The sequence below is a fragment of the Oncorhynchus kisutch genome, unplaced genomic scaffold (genome assembly GCF_002021735.2).
Source record: "Oncorhynchus kisutch isolate 150728-3 unplaced genomic scaffold, Okis_V2 scaffold735, whole genome shotgun sequence".
In the NCBI taxonomy this organism is placed as follows: Eukaryota; Metazoa; Chordata; class Actinopteri; order Salmoniformes; family Salmonidae; genus Oncorhynchus; species Oncorhynchus kisutch.
In genome coordinates, this window is record NW_022262680.1 from 69,112 (window position 1) to 91,447 (window position 22,336).

Sequence of the window (22,336 nt, forward strand, 5' to 3'; positions counted from 1 at the left end):
CCTCCTTCCCCTCCCTCTCTGCCTCCTTCCCTTCTCTCCCTACCTCCCTTCCTCTCTGCCTTCCAACCTGCAGCTAGTGTTCATTATCAGGTGTGGGTGTGTGGGGTGGTATCCAGATGTTCCTGCTCTCATACCCGAAAATAAAAACACAACGACAATTGGGCGTCTATTACCAGAATGCTAACAACATTAGCATTAGTAATATAGCATTTCAATGGAGGCTGCTAACTAAATTTGCTAATGAGCAGAAACAAAAATAAACACATTGCAAAGACAGGCAATATAGCTCAACAAGTTTTACATACAGTATATATACAAAAGTATGTGGACACCCCTTCAAATTAGTGGATTTGACTATTTCAGCAACATCCATTTGCTGACAGGTGTATAAAATCAAGCACACAGCCATGCAATCTCCATAGACAAACATGGGCAGTAGAATGGGCCTTACTGAAGAGCTCAGTGACTTTTAACGTGGCACCGTCATAGGATGCCACCTTTCCAACAAGTCAGTTCATCAAATATCTGCCCTGTTGGAGCTGCCCCCAGGCAACTGGAGGTGCTGTTATTGTGAAGTGGAAACATCTAGGAGCAACAACAGCTCAGCCGTAAAGTGGTAGGCCACACAAGAACTTGACTGGCCTACACAAAGCCCTGACCTCAACCCCCATGGAACACCTTGGATGTTTGTTCATGTAGTGTTTGATGGTGATTCTAAACAAGGAGAAGAACATTAACAGAAGCATCAATGTGATTCATCTCCAACCAACATGCATTACCTTCCCTCTGAGCCTAATTCACATCCCAGGTAGAGACACACACACACACACACACACACACACCCAGGCACACACACACACACACACACACACACCCAGGCACACACACGCACAGGCACACACACACACACACACACACACCCAGGCACACACACCCAGGCACACACACACCCAGGCACACACACACACCCAGGCACACACACGCACAGGCACACACACACAGACACACACACACACACACACACAGACACACACACACACACACACACGCACACACACGCACAGGCACACACACACACACACCCTGTCACACACACGCACAGGCACACACACACACACACACACACCCAGGCACACACAAGCACAGGCACACACACACACACACACACACACACCCAGGCACACACACGCACAGGCACACACACCCAGGCACAATGTGTGTGGACTACATGTCTATGATTGTCATTCTGATTCTAGCTTTAGATAGATTGAAATACATTGTGGTTCAACGATAATAATTAGGACTTTCTCAATATTTAAAAATGTATTTGAATCTTTCTTTAACGCGGCAACAAAGTAAAACAAATTCTTATTTACAATGACGGCCTACACCGGCCAAACCATAACCCGGATGACACTGGGCCAATTGTGCGCCGCCTTATGGGACTCCCAATCGTGGCCGGATGTGATACAGCCTGGATTCGAACCAGGGACTGTAGTGACGCCTCTTGCACTGAGATGCAGTGCCTTAGGCCGCTGCGCCACTCGGGAGGCCAAGGTGCGTTGGACGGCTCAACACTCTAACATGCGTTTAGATGGGCATTATTACCAGTGGCTTGTGTACTAAACCAGTGGCTTGTGTACTAAACCAGTGGCCAGTGTACTAAACCAGTGGCCAGTGTACTAAACCAGTGGCCTGTGTACTAAACCATTGGCCTGTGTACTAAACCATTGGCCTGTGTACTAAACCAGTGGCTGGTGTACTAAACCAGTGGCTTGTGTACTAAACCAGAGGCTTGTGTACTAAACCAGAGGCTTGTGTACTAAACCAGAGGCTTGTGTACTAACCAGAGGCTTGTGTACTAAACCAGAGCTTTGTGTACTAAACCAGAGCTTTGTGTACTAAACCAGAGCTTTGTGTACTAAACCAGAGGTTTGTGTACTAAACCAGAGGCTGTGTACTAAACCAGAGGCTTGTGTACTAAACCAGAGGCTTGTGTACTAAACCAGAGGCTTGTGTACTAAACCAGAGGCTTGTGTACTAAACCAGAGGCTTGTGTACTAAACCAGAGGCTTGTGTACTAAACCAGAGGCTTGTGTACTAAACCAGAGGCTTGTGTTCTAAACCAGAGGCTTGTGTTCTAAACCAGAGGCTTGTGTTCTAAACCAGAGGCTTGTGTTCTAAACCAGAGGCTTGTGTTCTAAACCAGAGGCTTGTGTTCTAAACCAGAGGCTTGTGTTCTAAACCAGAGGCTTGTGTTCTAAACCAGAGGCTTGTGTTCTAAACCAGAGGCTTGTGTTCTAAACCAGAGGCTTGTGTTCTAAACCAGTGGCTGTGTTCCAAATAGCACCCTTTTCTCTTTATAGTGCACTGCATTGGATCAAGGCAGTTTAGTTTTATAGGTGATATGGTGCTATTTGGGATACAAGCTATTGCAGCCTTCTATTTTCCATACAGTATGGCTGGGTGGTAGTGGCTATACGTCACACTGCTGAACCAACTAATGGCAGTCTGTTTACAGTCTGTGTACATTGTACGTCCCAACTGGGCCCCTATATAGTGCACTACTTCTGACCTGAGTCCTATTAGGCCCTGGTCAAAAGTAGTGCGCTATATAAGGAATAGGGCGCCATATGGGACTCCCTCACAGCCATTGGGTCAATGTATTGTCCCATTCTGAGAGTCCACATGGATCCTCTTTAGGTGTAATGATCCATGGACTAACAGCCATTTCCCTGATGGATCAATCCTTTCACTAAAGACCCCAGTGTTAGTAGTTACTACAGCAAAGAGGGGAGGGGGGGGGGACAGGGAGGATAGAGGGTACGGGGGGGGGGGACAGGGAGGAAAGAGGGTACGGGGGGGGGAAGAGGGTACGGGGGGGTCAGGGAGGATAGAGGGTACGGGGGACAGGGAGGATAGAGGGTACGGGGGGGGACAGGGAGGAAGGAGGGTACGGGGGGGGGGACAGGGAGGATAGAGGGTACGCGGGGGGGACAGGGAGGAAAGAGGGTACGGGGGGGGAAGAGGGTACGGGGGGGTCAGGGAGGATAGAGGGTATGGGGGACAGGGAGGATAGAGGGTACGGGGGGGGGGGACAGGGAGGAAGGAGGGTACGGGGGGGACAGGGAGGATAGAGGGTACGGGGGGGGGACAGGGAGGAAAGAGGGTACGGGGGACAGGGAGGAAGAGGGTACGGGGGACAGGGAGGATAGAGGGTACGGGAGACAGGGAGGATAGAGGGTACGGGGGACAGGGAGGATAGAGGGTACGGGGGACAGGGAGGATAGAGGGTACGGGGGACAGGGAGGATAGAGGGTACGGGGGACAGGGAGGATAGAGGGTACGGGGGACAGGGAGGATAGAGGGTACGGGGGACAGGGAGGATAGAGGGTACGGGGGGGACAGGGAGGATAGAGGGTACTGGGGGGGACAGGGAGGATAGAGGGTACTGGGGGGGACAGGGAGAATAGGAACGAGTGCTGCATTCCCTTTTTTCCTTGGTTGTGGTTGCTTGGTAACGGGCAGTCCCAGTGCCATTGGCACCTTGACCCGGAGTAAACAGGTTGGCAGTAATCTGATCATTAACCTCCTGCTGCTGTTTAAAACACGGCTGCCGACCCAGGAAGTCTGACTGAAGTCGGTCAGATGAACTTCTGGAAAACATCAGGACCATAACAATGTCTTCCTGTATGAAAAACGAATACTAAAACAACAGCTATGGTAAATTATACTAAGAAGAGAAAAACATAGGTATTTTTTTTTAGGCCTAATCTTTAACGTGTCAAATTCTCTGTTCCCAATCCCAAGCCACACACACATACTGTCCTCGACACCATGGCAACTACTGTTTCCGCTCAGCTGAAAGGTCAGCGTTGATCTGGGTGGATTCAGGGACATGCATATTGCATGGGCCCCCTCTGTGTGTGTGTGTGTGTGTGTGTGTGTGTGTGTGTGTGTGTGTGTTCTAAATGAAACCAGGCAGGGGAACCAGTATTTGGAGCATGGCCAGAGGCTTGTTCTCGTATGTGTTCAGGGTTGAAAAGACACAGAGCCTAAAGGGCAGGTTTACTCTGAGTAATCTAGAAACGTCTCCTACATTTCAACAACTAGGGCAGAAGAAACACTCCTCTCATCATTCACGGTACAATCTAATTACATTTTGAATTACAATAGTTTCCATAACCATTCAAGCAACTCCATGCACTTGAAACCCTTAAAAAGAAAAACCAAAGCACTGCTTTATGAAAAGGTGTAGATGGCTGAATGGGGGGAAAAGAAATGGTTTCTAAGAAGAAAAGAAACTGTCCCTAGAAATGGAAGTAGTTTCCTTCCTTCGTCTCGTTGAGAAGCAGTTCAAGGTTGGTTTACAATCCATTTACCTCAGGCCCACTCTCATAAACATCCCCCAGTCTCCAAAAAGACTTTCCCCATCGGTAATAGTACTGAACATTTACCTCAGGCCCACTCTCATAAACATCCCCCAGTCTCCAAATGAGAGTGGGAACTGTGAAATGAGAACTTTACTTTAGTAAATACGAGCTTTGCTTTCCATAAAAACTACCTGTTGTCCTAGGCAGGGTAGCCTAGTGGTTAGAGTGGAGGGGCGGCAGGGTAGCCTAGTGGTTAGAGCGTTGGACTAGTAACCGAAAAGTTGCAAGTTCAAACCCCCGTAGCTGACTAGGTAACAAATCTGTCGTTCTGCCCCTGAACAGACAGTTAACCCCACTGTTCCTAGGCCGTCATTGAAAATAAGAATTTGTTCTTAACTGACTTTACCTAGTTAAATAAATAAATAACAAAATGTAAACATTTACTTTAGTAAATATGAGCTTTGTTTTCCCTAATAACTCCATGGTAGTTATGCTGCTACCTGTTGTCCTGATGTAAACATGGTGTTATTGGCTTTCCAGGGGGAGTCTGATGCCACATGCGATGTCTCCAGCTGTAGTTCCTCTGTTATTCTAGGAGTGGAAACAGGCTGCTACTAGCTTTGTATAATATATAATATATATATATAGAGAGAGAGAGAGAGAGAGAGAGAGAGAGAGAGAGAGAGAGAGAGAGAGAGAGAGAGAGAGAGAGAGAGAGAGAGAGAGAGAGAGAGAGAGAGAGAGAGAGAGAGAGAGAGANAAAACCAAAGCACTGCTTATGAAAAGGTGTAGATGGCTGAATGGGGGAAAAGAAATGGTTTCTAAGAAAGAAAAGAAAACTGTCCCTAGAAATGGAAGTAGTTTCCTTCCTTCGTCTCGTTGAGAAGCAGTTCAAGGTTGGTTTACAATCCATTTACCTCAGGCCACTCTCATAAACATCCCCCAGTCTCCAAAAGACTTCCCCATCGTAATAACTGACATTTACCTCAGGCCCACTCTCATAAACATCCCAGTCTCCAAATGAGAGTGGGAACTGTGAAATGAGAACTTTTACTTTAGTAAAAATACGAGCTTTGCTTTCCATAAAAACTACCTGTTGTCCTAGGCAGGGTACCTAGTGTTTAGAGTGGAGGGCGCAGGGTAGCCTAGTGGTTAAGCGTTGGACTAGTAACCGAAAAGTTGCAAGTTCAAACCCCCGTAGCTGACTAGGTAACAAATCTGTCGTTCTGCCCCTGAACAGACAGTTAACCCACTGTTCCTAGGCCGTCAATTGAAAATAAGAATTGTTTCTTAACTGACTTTACCTAGTTAAATAAATAAATAACAAAATGTAAACATTTACTTTTAGAATATGAGCTTTGTTTTCCCTAATAACTCCATGGTAGTTATGCTGCTAACCTGTTTTCCTGATGTAAACATGTGTTATTGCTTTCCAGGGAGTCTATGCCACATCGATGTCTCCAGCTGGTTCCTCTGTTATTCTAGGAGTGAAAACAGGCGCTACTAGCTTTGTATATATTAATATTATATATGAGAGACGAGAGAGAGAGAGAGAGAGAGAGAGAGAGAGAGAGAGAGAGAGAGAGGAGAAGGAGAGAGAGAGAGAGAGAGAGAAGAGAGAGAGAGAGAGAGAAGAGAGAGAGAGAGAGAGAGACGAGAGAGGAGAGAGAAGAGAGAGGAGAGAGAGAGAGAGAGAGAGAGAGAGAGAGAGAGAGAGAGAGAGAGAGAGAGAAGAGAGAGAGAGAGAGGAGAGAGAGAGAGAGAGAGAGAGAGAGAGAGAGAGAGAGAGAGAAGAGAGAGAGAGAGAGAGAGAGAGAGAGAGAGAGAGAGAGAGAGAGAGAGAGAGAGAGAGAGAGAGAGAGAGAGAGAGAGAGAGAGAGAGAGAGAGAGAGAGAGAGAGACGGACAGGGACACAGATCAGACTGAAGCGTGAAACAACTCCTCTCTCTGGCTCTGTTTTACAGAAGGCACTGACACACACACACACAGCCTTATGTGGAGTTGGGTTGGGTTCTATTTGGGATTACGCAGACAAACACTCCAGATTGATCCATTTCTCTCTGCACATAAATCCATGGTAGTACTGAATAGAGGTCGGCCGATTATGATTTTTCAACGCCGATACCGATTATTGGCGGACCCCAAAAAAGCCGATACCGATTAATGGCGGGCCCAAAAAAGCCGATACCGATTAATGGCGGACCCAAAAAAGCCGATACCGATTATTGGCGGACCCAAAAAAGCCGATACCGGTTAATGGCGGACCCAAAAAGCCGATACCGATTAATGGGCCGATTTTTATTTTTTTCTTTGTAATAATGACAATTACAACAATACTGAATGAACACCTATCTTTTACCTTCATATAATACATCAATAAAATCAATTTAGCCTCATAAATAATGAAACATGTTCAATTTGGTTTAATAATGCAAAAGCATATACTCTGACTCTGCTACATATACCCTGACTCTGCTACATATACCCTGACTCTGCTACATATACCCTGACTCTGCTGCATATACCCTGACTCTGCTGCATATACCCTGACTCTGCTGCATATACCCTGACTGCTGCATATACCCTGACTCTGCTGCATATACCCTGACTCTGCTGCATATACCCTGACTCTGCTGCATATACCCTGACTCTGCTACATATACCCTGACTCTGCTGCATATACCCTGACTCTGCTGCATATACCCTGACTCTGCTGCATATACATATACCCTGACTCTGCTGCATATACAATATACCCTGACTCTGCTGCATATACATATACCCTGACTCTGCTGCATATACATATACCCTGACTCTGCTACATATACCCTGACTCTGCTACATAATACCCTGACTCTGCTACATATACCCTGACTCTGCTACATATACCCTGACTCTGCTGCATATACCCTGACTCTGCTGCATATACCCTGACTCTGCTGCATGTACCCTGACTCTGCTGCGTATACCCTGACTCTGCTGCGTATACCCTGACTCTGCTGCATATACCCCTGACTCTGCTGCGTATACCCTGACTCTGCCTGCGTATACCCTGACTCTGCTGCATATACCCTGACTCTGCTGCATATACATATACCCTGACTCTGCTGCATATACCCTGACTCTGCTGCATATACCCTGACTCTGCTACATATACCCTGACTCTGTTACATATACCCTGACTCTGCTACATATACCCTGACTCTGCTACATATACCCTGACTCTGCTGCATATACCCTGACTCTGCTGCATATACCCTGACTCTGCTGCATATACCCTGACTCTGCTGCATATACCCTGACCTGCTACATATACCCTGACTCTGCTGCATATACCCTGACTCTGCTGCATATACCCTGACTCTGCTGCAATATACCCTGACTCTGCTACATATACCCTGAATCTGCTACATATACCCTGACTCTGCTACATATACCCTGACTCTGCTACATATACCCTGACTCTGCTACATATACCCTGACTCTGCTGCATATACCCTGACTCTGCTGCATATACATATACCCTGACTCTGCTGCATATACCCTGACTCTGCTACATATACCCTGACTCTGCTACATATACCCTGACTCTGCTGCATATACATATACCCTGACTCTGCTGCATATACATATACCCTGACTCTGCTGCATATACCCTGACTCTGCTGCATATACCCTGACTCTGCTACATATACATATACCCTGACTCTGCTGCATATACCCTGACTCTGTTACATATACCCTGACTCTGCTACATATACCCTGACTCTGCTGCATATACATATACCCTGACTCTGCTGCATATACCCTGACTCTGCTACATATACATATACCCTGACTCTGCTACATATACATATACCCTGACTCTGCTGCATATACCCTGACTCTGCTACATATACCCTGACTCTGCTACATATACCCTGACTCTGCTACATATACCCTGACTCTGCTACATATACCCTGACTCTGCTACATATACCCTGACTCTGCTGCATATACATATACCCTGACTCTGCTGCATATACCCTGACTCTGCTGCATATACATATACCCTGACTCTGCTACATATACCCTGACTTTGCTACATATACCCTGACTCTGCTACATATACTCTGACTCTGCTACATATACCCTGACTCTGCTGCATATACCCTGACTCTGCTGCATATACCCTGAGTCTGCTGCATATACCCTGACTCTGCTGCATATACCCTGACTCTGCTGCATATACCCTGACTCTGCTGCATATACCCTGACTCTGCTGCATATACCCTGACTCTGCTGCATATACCTGACTCTGCTGCATATACCCTGACTCTGCTGCATATACCCTGACTCTGCTACATATACCCTGACTCTGCTGCATATACCCTGACTCTGCTGCAGATACCCTGACTCTGCTGCATATACATATACCCTGACTCTGCTACATATACCCTGACTCTGCTGCATATACCCTGACTCTGCTGCATATACCCTGACTCTGCTGCATATACCCTGAGTCTGCTGCATATACCCTGACTCTGCTGCATATACCCTGACTCTGCTGCATATACCCTGACTCTGCTGCATATACCCTGACTCTGTTGCATATACCCTGACTCTGCTGCATATACCCTGACTCTGCTGCATATACCCTGACTCTGCTGCATATACCCTGACTCTGCTGCATATACCCTGACTCTGCTGCATATACCCTGACTCTGCTGCATATACCCTGACTCTGCTGCATATACCCTGACTCTGCTGCGTATACCCTGACTCTGCTGCGTATACCCTGACTCTGCTGCGTATACCCTGACTCTGCTGCATATACCCTGACTCTGCTGCGTATACCCTGACTCTGCTGCATATACCCTGACTCTGCTACATATACCCTGACTCTGCTGCATATACCCTGACTCTGCTGCATATACATATACCCTGACTCTGCTGCATATACATATACCCTGACTCTGCTGCATATACCCTGACTCTGCTGCATATACCCGGACTCTGCTACATATACCCTGACTCTGCTGCATATACCCTGACTCTGCTACATATACATATACCCTGACTCTGCTGCATATACCCTGACTCTGCTACATATACCCTGACTCTGCTACATATACCCTGACTCTGCTACATATACCCTGACTCTGCTGCATATACATATACCCTGACTCTGCTGCATATACCCTGACTCTGCTACATATACCCTGACTCTGCTGCATATACCCTGACTCTGCTGCATATACCCTGACTCTGCTGCATATACCCTGACTCTGCTACATATACCCTGACTCTGCTACATATACCCTGACTCTGCTACATATACCCTGACTCTGCTACATATACCCTGACTCTGCTACATATACCCTGACTCTGCTACATATACCCTGACTCTGCTGCATATACATATACCCTGACTCTGCTGCATATACCCTGACTCTGCTGCATATACATATACCCTGACTCTGCTGCATATACCCTGACTCTGCTGCATATACCCTGAGTCTGCTGCATATACCCTGAGTCTGCTGCATATACCCTGAGTCTGCTGCATATACCCTGACTCTGCTGCATATACCCTGACTCTGCTGCATATACCCTGACTCTGCTGCATATACCCTGACTCTGCTGCATATACCCTGACTCTGCTGCATATACCCTGACTCTGCTGCATATACCCTGACTCTGCTGCATATACCCTGACTCTGCTGCATATACCCTGACTCTGCTGCATATACCCTGACTCTGCTGCATATACATATACCCTGACTCTGCTACATATACCCTGACTCTGCTGCATATACCCTGACTCTGCTGCATATACCCTGACTCTGCTGCATATACCCTGACTCTGCTGCATATACCCTGAGTCTGCTGCATATACCCTGAGTCTGCTGCATATACCCTGAGTCTGCTGCATATACCCTGAGTCTGCTGCATATACCCTGAGTCTGCTGCATATACCCTGAGTCTGCTGCATATACCCTGAGTCTGCTGCATATACCCTGAGTCTGCTGCATATACCCTGACTCTGCTGCATATACCCTGACTCTGCTGCATATACCCTGACTCTGCTGCATATACCCTGACTCTGCTGCATATACCCTGACTCTGCTGCATATACCCTGACTCTGCTGCATATACCCTGACTCTTCTGCATATACCCTGACTCTTCTGCATATACCCTGACTCTGCTGCATATACCCTGACTCTGCTGCATATACCCTGACTGCTTGCACGGAACGCAAGAGAAGTGACACAATTTCCCTAGTTATAAGAAATTCATGTTAGCAGGCACTATTAACTAAATATGCTGGTTTAAAAATATATACTTGTGTACTCAAATCAAATATATTTATAAAGCCCTTCGTACATCAGCTTGATATCTCAAAGTGCTGTACAGAAACCCAGCATAAAACCCCAAACAGTAAGCAATGCAGGTGTAGAAGCACGGTGGCTAGGAAAAACTCCCTAGAAAGGCCAAAACCTAGGAAGAAACCTAGAGAGGAACCAGGCTATGTGGGGTGGCCAGTCCTCTTCTGGCTGTGCCGGGTGGAGATTATAACAGAACATGGCCAAGATGTTCAAATGTTCATAAATTACCAGCATGGTCAAATAATAGGTCTGGGACAGGTAGCATGTCAGGATTCCATAGCCTGGGGACAACAAGGAGTCATCATGCCAGGTAGTCCTGAGGCATGGTCCTAGGGCTCAGGTCCTCTGAGAGAGAGAAAGAAAGAGAGAATTAGAATTCACACAGGACACCGGATAAGACAGGAGAAGTACTCCAGATATAACAAAATGACCCTAGCCCCCTGACACAAACTACTGCAGCATAAATACTGGAGGCTGAGACAGGAGGGGTCAGGAGACACTGTGGCCCCATCCAATGATACCCCCAGACAGGGCCAAACAGGAAGGATATAACCCCACCCACTTTGCCAAAGCACAGCCCCCACACCACTAGAGGGATATCTTCAACCACCAACTTACCATCCTGAGACAAGGCCGAGTATAGCCCACAAAGATCTCCACCACGGCACAACCCAAGGGGGGTGCCAACCCAGACAGGAAGATCACATCAGTGACTCAACCCACTCAAGTGCCGCACCCCTCCTAGGGACGGCATGAAAGGGCACCAGTAAGCCAGTGACCCAGCCCCTGTAATAGGGTTAGAGGCAGAGAATCCCAGTGGAAAGAGGGGAACCGGCCAGGCAGAGACAGCAAGGGCGGTTCGTTACTCCAGAGCCTTTCCGTTCACCTTCACACTCATGGGCCAGACTACACTCAATCATATGACCCACTGAAGAGATGAGTCTTCAGTAAAGAATTAAAGGTTGAGACCGAGTTTGCGTCTGTCACATGGGTAGGCAGACCATTCCATAAAAATTGAGCTCAAAAGGAGAAAGCCCTGCCTCCAGCTGTTTGCTTAGAAATTCTAGGGACAATTAGGAGGCCTGCGTCTTGTGACCGTAGCGTACGTGTAGGTATGTACGGCAGGACCAAATCAGAGAGATAGGTAGGAGCAAGCCCATGTAATGCTTTGTAGGTTAGCAGTAAAACCTTGAAATCAGCCCTTGCCTTGACAGGAAGCCAGTGTAGAGAGGCTAGCACTGGAGTAATATGATCAAATATTTTGGTTCTAGTCAGGATTCTAGCAGCCGTATTTAGCACTAACGGAAGTTTGTTTAATGCTTTATCCAGGTAGCCGGAAAGTAGAGCATTGCAGTAGTCTAACCTAGAAGTAACAAAAGCATGGATACATTTTTCTCCATCATTTTTAGACAGAAAGTTTCAGATTTTTGCAATGTTACGTAGATGGAAGAAAGCTGTCCTTGAAACAGTCTTGATATGTTCGTCAAAAGAGAGATCAGGGTCCAGAGTAACGCCGAAGTCCTTCAGTTTTATTTGAGACGACTGTACAACCATTAAGATTAATTGTCAGATTCAACAGAAGATCTCTTTGTTTCTTGGGACCTAGAACAAGCATCTCTGTTTTGTCCGAGTTTAAAAGTAGACCGTTTGCAGCCATCCACTTCCTTATGTCTGAAACACAGGCTTCTAGCGAGGGCAATTTTGGGGCTTCACCATGTTTCATTGAAATGTACAGCTTTGTGTCATCCGCATAGCAGTGAAATTTAACATTATGTTTTCGAATGACTTCCCCAAGAGATAAAATATATAGTGAAAACAATAGTGATCCTAAAACAGAACCTTGAGGAACACCGAAATGTACAGTTGATTTGTCAGAGGACAAACCATTCACAGAGACAAACTGATATCTTTCCGACCAGGCCAGAACTTGCACTGATTTTATAAAGAGGCATAGATGTTTTTGGTTAGGTTTGGTGCAACGACAGTGCTAAATCAACACCCGTTTGGCGAAGTAGGCTGTGATTCGATGAGAAATTATCAGGCACCGCATCGATTATATGCAACGCAGGACACGCTAGATAAACTAGTAATATCATCAACCATGTGTAGTTAACTAGTGATTATGTTAAGATTGATTGTTTTTTATAGGATAAGTTTAATGCTAGCTAGCAACTTACCTTGGCTTCTTGCTGCCCTCGCGTAACAGGTAGTCAGCCTGCCATGCAGGCTCCTCGTGGAGTGCAGTGTAAGGCAGGTGGTTAGAGCGTTGGACTAGTAACCGGAAGGTTGCAAAAATGAATCCCCGAGCTGACAAGGTAAAAATCTGTCGTTCTGCACCTGAACAAGGCAGTTAACCCACTGTTCCTAGGCCGTCATTGAAAATAAGAATGTGTTCTTAACTGACTTGCCCAGTTAAATAAAGGTATAAAGATTTGTTTTATAATAATAAAAACAAAACAAACAACAAATCGGCCAACCCGATTAATCGGTCGACCTCTAGTACTGTACCTCATTTCCCTCAAGAGAAATGCCTGGCCTCGGCCTATACTGGGCCCGCTCTGCTCTACATCAGGGAGATAAAGAGCTCATGTCGGCCTGGTGTCCTTATCCTCCTCACCCCAGGCATTCTACTATCTGTACAGAAACATAACAGTACATCTCAGAGCCGTAACGTCATACCTCAGGACCGTAACGTCATATCTCAGGACCGTAACGTCATACCTCAGGACCGTAACATGTCTCAGAACCGTCATAACATATCTCAGAACCGTAGCATCACCCCTCAGAGGGACATAAGTCTAATACCCAAATAGTACCCTATTCCCTATACAGTGCACTACTTTAGATTGCATTGATTTTGTATTCCATGTGTATGTTGTGGTTTTCAGGAGTGAACTATCTGAACTTTAACCAATAAGAAACACTTAAGAAACTGTATTTTTTGCTACGGCGTGGCCTTATGAACACGACTCATGTTCTCCATCTTTTTCATAGGTCGTAACCGCCCCCCCTATCAGCCATGAGCAGCAAACCCCAGCCCCCTCTGATGAAGAAACACAGCCAGACAGATCTGGTGAGCCGGCTGAAGACCAGGAAGATACTGGGCGTCGGAGGAGAGGACGATGACGGAGAGATACACAGGTCGAAGGTCAGTAGTATGCAGATTCTACAGGGCCTTCAGAAAGTATTCACACACCATTTTCTTTCCCTACATTTTGTTGTGTTACAGCCTGAATTTAAAATGGATCAAATGTAGATTTTTTGGGGGGGGGTCACTGGCCAACACACAATACCCCAGAATGTAAAAGTGTAATTATGTTTAACATTTACGAATTAATGAAAAAAATGAAAAGCTGAAATGCCTAAATAACTTCAGGCGTAAAAATGTGTTTAACAAGTCACACAATAAGTTGCATGGACTCTATGTGATAATAGTGTTTTTAACATGACTTCCTCATCTCTGTACCCCACACATGCAGTTATCTGGTCTCTCTGTCGAGCATTTCAAACACTGTTTCAACCACAAAGACCAGGGAGGTTTTCCAATGGCTCGTAAAAAAAACAAACATTGAATATCCCTTTGAGCATGGTGAAGTTATTAATAACACTAGATGGTGTATCAATACACCCAATTCACACTTCCTTCTTAACTCAGTTGCCGGAGAGGAAGGAAACTGCTCAGGTATTTCAACATGAAGCCAATGGTGACTTTAAAACAGTTACAGAGTTTAATGGCTGTGATAGGAGTAAACTGAGGATGGATCAACAACATTGTAGTTACTCCACAATAATAACCTAATTGAGTGAAAAGAAGGAAGCCTGCACATAATAAAAATATTCCAAAACATGCATCCTGGCACTAAAGTAATACTGCAAAAAAATGTGTCAAAGAAATTAACTTTTTGTTCTGAATAAAAAGTGTAATGTTTGGGGCAAATCCAATATAACACATTACTGAGTACCACTCTCCATATTTTCAAGCGAAGTGGTGGCTGCATCATGTTATGGGCATGCTTTTTGTTAAGGACTGGGGAGTTTTTCAGGATAAAAAAAAAAGAGTTGCTTACCAAGAAGACAGTGAATGTTTCCTGAGTGACCAAGTTACAGTTTTCACTTAAATCTACTTGAAAATCTACAATAAGATCTGAAAATGGTTGTCTAGCGATGATCAACAACCAATTTGACATTTGGCTTGAGGAATAAAATAAAAAAGAATGATGGGCAAATGTTACACAACCCAGGAGACTAAAAGGCTCACAGCTTTAATCGCTGCCAAAGGTGCTTCTAAAATAAATGTGCAAAAGATGTATAAAAAACGTGTTGATTTTGTTATTACAGGGTCTTCTGTGTGTAGATTAGTATAACAAATATAATAATATAACATATTTTAGAAAGTATTATATTTTGAATTCAGGCGGTAACACAACAAAATGTGAAATAAGTCAAGGGGTCTGAATACTTTCTGAAGGCTATACATTTTATTTTCTTTAAAAAAAACACTTACTGAGAGTGTCAATAGAAAAACAAAACGTGTTTTGTTGTCTCATGAACCCGATAGGTGCAGTGAAATTTTGTTTCACAGGGTCAGCCATGGTAGCACGGCACCCGTGGCGCAAATAAGGGTTAAGTGCCTTGCTCAAGGGCACGTCGACAGATTTTGGCGGCGTGGGTATTCAAACCAGCGACTTTTCAGTTACTGGCGCAACGCACTAACCGCTAGGCTACCTGCCTCCTTACATGCTGACCAATCCGCACGCGAGTTGATTTTGTTCATCCACACCAGAAGCGATCAGGACACACAGGTTGAAATATCAAAATAAACTCTGAACCAATTATTAATTTGGGGACAGGTCAAAAAAAAGCTGTTAACATTTGTGGCAATTTCGCTTTCTGTTGCTAGCTAATTTACCCTGGGAAATAAACATTGGGTTGTTAATGTACCTGAAATGCACAAGGTCCTCTACTCCAACAATTAATCCACAGATAAAACGGTCAACTGAATGAGTTTCTCGTCATCTCTCCTCCTTCCTTCAGGCTTCTTTTTCTTCTTTGGACTTTATATGGCGGTTGGCAACCAACTTTACGTTGCATTACTACAACCGACCCGGAGTGTGGACCTCAGTTCATCTTTCAATCACCCACGTGGATATATGCTCCTAAAAACCAATGAGGAGATGGGAGAGGCCGGACTTGCAGCGCGTTGAGCGTCACAAATAGAACCTATTACTATTTTAGTGCCTAGCCACGCAGACGCTCGCGAGCAGTGTGGGTGCAGTGATTTGAATAACGTGTCCATTTATTTTGTGACGCGAGCGGTGTGGTCTGCATGTTAGAGTCATAGCAGACATGGTAGACTTGGTATGGAATTCAATCCAGGGACCTTGCTTGTAGAGAGCCTTTGAAAGTGAATTTGATAGCATGGACACATGTTCATAGTGTCAACAGCAGACACAGCAGATGGCTCTCAGTGGACAGAGATGGCCTTTGATCAGGCATCAAACACCTGACTCCATGTCACCTCACCTCTATCGCTGCACGTACATACACTCTCTCTCGCTCTCTCTGTTTCTCTCTCTCGCTCTCGGTGTTTCTCTCTCTCTGTTTCTCTCCATCTCTCTCTCTCTCGCTCTCTCTCCATCTCTCTCCCTCTGTTTCTCTCTCTGTTTTCTCTCTTTCTCTCCATCTCTCTCTCTGTTTTCTCTCTTTCGCTCCATCTCCCTCTGTTTCTCTCTCTGTTTTCTGTGTTTCTCTCTCTCTGTTTCTCTCCATCTCTCTCTGTTTTTTCTCTCCATCTCTCTCTGTTTCTCTCTGTTTTCTGTGTTTCTCTCTTTCTCTCCATCTCTCTCTGTGTTTCTCTCTTTCTCTCCATCTCTCTCTGTTTCTCTCCATCTCTCTGTTTCTCTCTTTATCTCCATCTCTCTCTGTGTTTCTCTTTCTCTCCATCTCTCTCTGTGTTTCTCTCTCTCTCCATCTCTCTCTGTGTTTCTCTCTTTCTCTCCATCTCTCTGTGTTTCTCTCTTTCTCTCCATCTCTCTCTGTTTTCTCTCTTTCTCTCATCTCTCTCTGTGTTTCTCTCTCTCTGTTTTCTCTGTTTCTCTCTCTCCATCTCTCTCTCTGTTTATCTCTCTGTTTATCTCCATCTCTCTTTGTTTCTCTCTCTCCATCTTTCTCTGTGTTTCTCGCTCCCTCTCCCTGTCTCTGTGTTTCTCGCTCCCTCTCCCTGTCTCTGTGTTTCTCGCTCCCTCTCCCTGTCTCTGTGTTTCTCGCTCCCTCTCCCTGTCTCTGTGTTTCTCGCTCCCTGTCTCTGTGTTTCTCGCTCCCTCTCCCTGTCTCTCTCTCCTATGGATTATGTTGTTGACAGTACAAACATGTCTTCCTACCATGTGATGATGAAAGCTTCCCAGGGCCGAACTGGTGCTGAATCCACTTGTAAAGGCCGCAACTGGCAGCTTCGTTAAATAATACCCGCAAAACACCAGTCTCAACGTCAACAGTGAAGAGGCGACTCCGGGATGCTGGCCTTCTAGGCAGAGTTCCTCTGTCCAGTCTCAACATCAACAGTGAAGAGGCGACTCCGGGATGCTGGCCTTCTAGGCAGAGTTCCTCTGTCCAGTCTCAACATCAACAGTGAAGAGGCGACTCCGGGATGCTGGCCTTCTAGGCAGAGTTCCTCTGTCCAGTCTCAACATCAACAGTGAAGAGGCGACTCTGGGATGTTGGCCTTCTAGGCAGAGTTCCTCTGTCCAGTCTCAACATCAATAGTGAAGAGGCGACTCCGGGATGCTGGCCTTCTAGGCAGAGTTCCTCTGTCCAGTCTCAACATCAATAGTGAAGAGGCGACTCCGGGATGCTGGCCTTCTAGGCAGAGTTCCTCTGTCCAGTCTCAACATCAATAGTGAAGAGGCGACTCCGGGATGCTGGCCTTCTAGGCAGAGTTCCTCTGTCCAGTCTCAACATCAATAGTGAAGAGGCGACTCTGGGATGTTGGCCTTCTAGGCAGAGTTACTCTGTCCAGTCTCAACGTCAACAGTGAAGAGGCGACTCCGGGATGCTGGTCTTCTAGGCAGAGTTCCTCTGTCCAGTCTCAACGTCAACAGTGAAGAGGCGACTCCGGGATGCTGGCCTTCTAGGCAGAGTTCCTCTGTCCAGTCTCAACGTCAACAGTGAAGAGGCGACTCCGGGATGCTGGCCTTCTAGGCAGAGTTGCAAAGAAAAAGCCATATCTCAGACTGACCAAGTAAAATAAAATATTATGATGGGCAAAATAACACAGACACTGGACAGAGGAACTCTGCCTAGAAGGCCAGCATCCCGGAGTCGCCTCTTCACTGTTGACGTTGAGACTGGACAGAGGAACTCTGCCTAGAAGACCAGCATCCCGGAGTCGCCTCTTCACTGTTGACGTTGAGACTGGACAGAGTAACTCTGCCTAGAAGGCCAACATCCCAGAGTCGCCTCTTCACTATTGATGTTGAGACTGGACAGAGGAACTCTGCCTAGAAGGCCAGCCATCCCAGAGTCGTCTCTTCACTGTTGATGTTAAGACTGGTGTCTATATATATATATATATCTTTAGGAGATATCTCATATTTGTACCTGTCCCACCTCAGCAGAAGCTGATATTAGACAGATGGATTTCCCAACCTGAGGTAAAGGCTGGAAAATGCAAGTGCGGCAGTTTTTTTACACAATGAAATTGCAAACTAACGTGCGCTTGACCACGTGTGCCTCCTTCGCTCCAGAGGAACATAGAACCCTGAGTGTTAAAGACCCAGGTAGCCAAGGCAACCATGTTGCCTGTCACAGTCAACTCTCTGCTCTCAATCATACGGGCTGAAGATGTGATGTTGTTTTCCAGACAGTCTGTTTCACTTGTCAGAATCCATCAGTCACCCAGATAGGCCTACAATACATTCAGTCACCCAGATAGGCCTACAATACATTCAGTCACCCAGATAGGCCTCTACAATACATTCAGTCACCCAGATAGGCCTCTACAATACATTCAGTCACCCAGATAGGCCTACAATACATTCAGTCACCCAGATAGGCCTACAATATATTCAGTCCCCCAGATAGGTCTACAATATATTCAGTCCCCCAGATAGGCCTACAGTACATTCAGTCCCCCAGACAGGTCTACAGTACATTCAGTCCCCCAGACAGGTCTACAGTACATTCAGTCCCCCAGATAGGCCTACAATATATTCAGTCACCCAGAAAGGCCTACAATACATTCAGTCACCCAGATAGGTCTACAGTACATTCAGTCACCCAGATAGGTCTACAATGATATATTTAGTCACCCAGATAGGCCTACAATGATATATTTAGTCACCCAGATAGGCCTACAATAATATATTTAGTCACCCAGATAGGCCTACAATATATTCAGTCACCCAGATAGGCCTACAATAATATATTCAGTCACCCAGATAGGCCTGGAATATATTTAGTCACCCAGATAGGCCTACAATGATATATTTAGTCACCCAGATAGGCCTACAATGATATATTTAGTCACCCAGATAGGCCTACAATATATTCAGTCACCCAGATAGGCCTGGAATATATTTAGTCACCCAGATAGGCCTGGAATATATTCAGTCACCCAGATAGGCCTACAATATATTCAGTCACCCAGATAGGCCTGGAATATATTTAGTCACCCAGATAGGCCTGGAATATATTCAGTCACCCAGATAGGCCTGGAATATATTTAGTCACCCAGATAGACCTACAATAATGTATTCAGTCACCCAGATAGACCTACAATACATTCAGTCACCCAGATAGACCTACAATAATGTATTCAGTCACCCAGATAGGCCTACAGTACATTCTGTCACCCAGATAGGCCTACAATACATTCGGTCACCCAGATAGGCCTACAATACATTCAGTCACCCAGATAGGCCTACAATATATTCAGTCACCCAGATAGGCCTGGAATATATTTAGTCACCCAGATAGGCCTGGAATATATTTAGTCACCCAGATAGGCCTGGAATATATTCAGTCACCCAGATAGGCCTGGAATATATTTAGTCACCCAGATAGACCTACAATAATGTATTCAGTCACCCAGATAGACCTACAATACATTCAGTCACCCAGATAGACCTACAATAATGTATTCAGTCACCCAGATAGACCTACAATAATGTATTCAGTCACCCACATAGGCCTACAATACATTCAGTCACCCAGATAGACCTACAATAATGTATTCAGTCACCCAGATAGGCCTGGAATATATTCAGTCACCCAGATATGTCTACAATACATTGTCACCCAGATAGACCTACAATATATTTAGTCACCCAGATAGGCCTGGAATATATTTAGTCACCCAGATAGGCCTACAATACATGTATTTGACTTTGGGGAATTGGTTACATTGACAGAAGGAATCACATGTTTTTTGACATGCTGTAGTTCTTCTCTCGGTCTGAGAGCTGGAGATGTTCTTGGCTCTTATTTCAGGCCAAAACCTCTTGTGTTTCCTTCTATTTTGTGAGAGATGGGGCCCTTTTCAACACACACTATTTCATTTTCTCACCCTTCCAAGTCCCAAGGCTGTATCACAACCGGGCCGAGATTGAGAGTCCCATAGGGTCTGCACACAATTGTCCCAGCGTCGTCCAGTGTTTGGCCGGGTGTAGGCCGTCATTCTACATAATAATTTGTTCTTTAACTGACTTGCCTCGTTAAATAAACGTTTACATTAAATAAAACAAATCTGTTATTATACTCTGCTGCAAACCTCATTGTAAATAAATATCTTAACGGGTGTGTGAACATGTCCACAAAGCTAAACAGCTCTGAGTTTTATATATTTTTTTTTACTGTTTGTGCCACTTCCTGTTCACTATTTTCTCTCTCAGCCTCACAACCTATTGTGAGGATATCACGTCAATCCTGGATCCCTCCGTCTACTGTGTCTGAATCTCCTCACGTGGCTCTTGAGAAATACTCTGATATCCCTGTTATATCAGGCACCAAATCTGGAAATAAACATTATGGAGGAAACGGGAGGAGAAGATTGACTAAAGAAGTGATTTATCCTAGTCAGATAGAGATGCATGCTGGGGGTTTTGGACCTGACTTTCAATAGTGTTGCTACATCCATTGTGAACTTATACATTAATGACATGTACCCATTGTGAATGACATGTACCCATTGTGAATGACATGTACCCATTGTGAATTACATGTACCCATTGTGAATGACATGTACCCATTGTGAATTACATGTACCCATTGTGAATGACATGTACCCATTGTGAATGACATGTACCCATTGTGAATGACATGTACCCATTGTGAATGACATGTACCCATTGTGAATGACATGTACCCATTGTGAATGACATGTGCCCATTGTGAATGACATGTGCCCATTGTGAATGCCATGTACCCATTGTGAATGACATGTACCCATTGTGAATGACATGTACCCATTGTGAATGACATGTACCCATTGTGAATGACATGTACCCATTGTGAATGACATGTACCCATTGTGAATGACATGTGCCCATTGTGAATGACATGTGCCCATTGTGAATGACATGTGCCCATTGTGAATGACATGTGCCCATTGTGAATGACATGTGCCCATTGTGAATGACATGTGCCCATTGTGAATGACACCATTGTGATGACATGTACCCATGTGAATGACATGTACCCATTGTGAATGACATGTACCCATTGTGAATGACATGTACCCATTGTGAATGACATGTACCCATTGTGAATGACATGTACCGCATTGTGAATGACATGTACCCATTGTGAATGACATGTACCCATTGTGAATGACATGTACCCATTGTGAATGACATGTACCCATTGTGAATGACATGTACCCATTGTGAATGACATGTACCCATTGTGAATGACATGTACCCATTGTGAATGACATGTACCCATTGTGAATGACATGTACCCATTGTGAATGACATGTACCCATTGTGAATGACATGTACCCATTGTGAATGACATGTACCCATTGTGAATGACATGTACCCATTGTGAATGACATGTACCCATTGTGAATGACATGTACCCATTGTGAATGACATGTTACCCATTGTGAATGACATGTACCCATTGTGATGTACCCATTGTGAATGACATGTACCCATTGTGAATGACATGTACCCATTGTGAATGACATGTACCCATTGTGAATGACATGTACCCATTGTGAATGACATGTACCCATTGTGAATGACATGTACCCATTGTGAATGACATGTACCCATTGTGAATGACATGTACCCATTGTGAATGACATGTACCCATTGTGAATGACATGTACCCATTGTGAATGACATGTACCCATTGTGAATGACATGTACCCATTGTGAATGACATGTACCCATTGTGAATGACATGTACCCATTGTGAATGACATGTACCCATTGTGAATGACATGTACCCATTGTGAATGACATGTACCCATTGTGAATGACATGTACCCATTGTGAATGACATGTACCCATTGTGAATGACATGTACCCATTGTGAATGACATGTACCCATTGTGAATGACATGTACCCATTGTGAATGACATGTACCCATT

The 22,336-nt window shown here is 45.2% G+C and overlaps 1 protein-coding gene across 3 annotated transcripts in view; it reads left to right on the plus strand.

Annotated features, from left to right (window-relative positions):
* The window catches only part of LOC116361729 (tumor protein p53-inducible protein 11-like), a 76,495-nt gene that overhangs the window by 19,412 nt on the left and 34,747 nt on the right, over window positions 1–22,336 (plus strand). For all 3 annotated transcript variants that reach the window (XM_031816047.1, XM_031816049.1, XM_031816048.1), the window contains one exon: window positions 13,737–13,890. In XM_031816047.1, coding sequence (XP_031671907.1) covers window positions 13,762–13,890 — 129 coding nt within the window. In that variant the 5' untranslated portion in view covers window positions 13,737–13,761. The remainder of the gene's footprint in view (window positions 1–13,736; window positions 13,891–22,336) is intronic.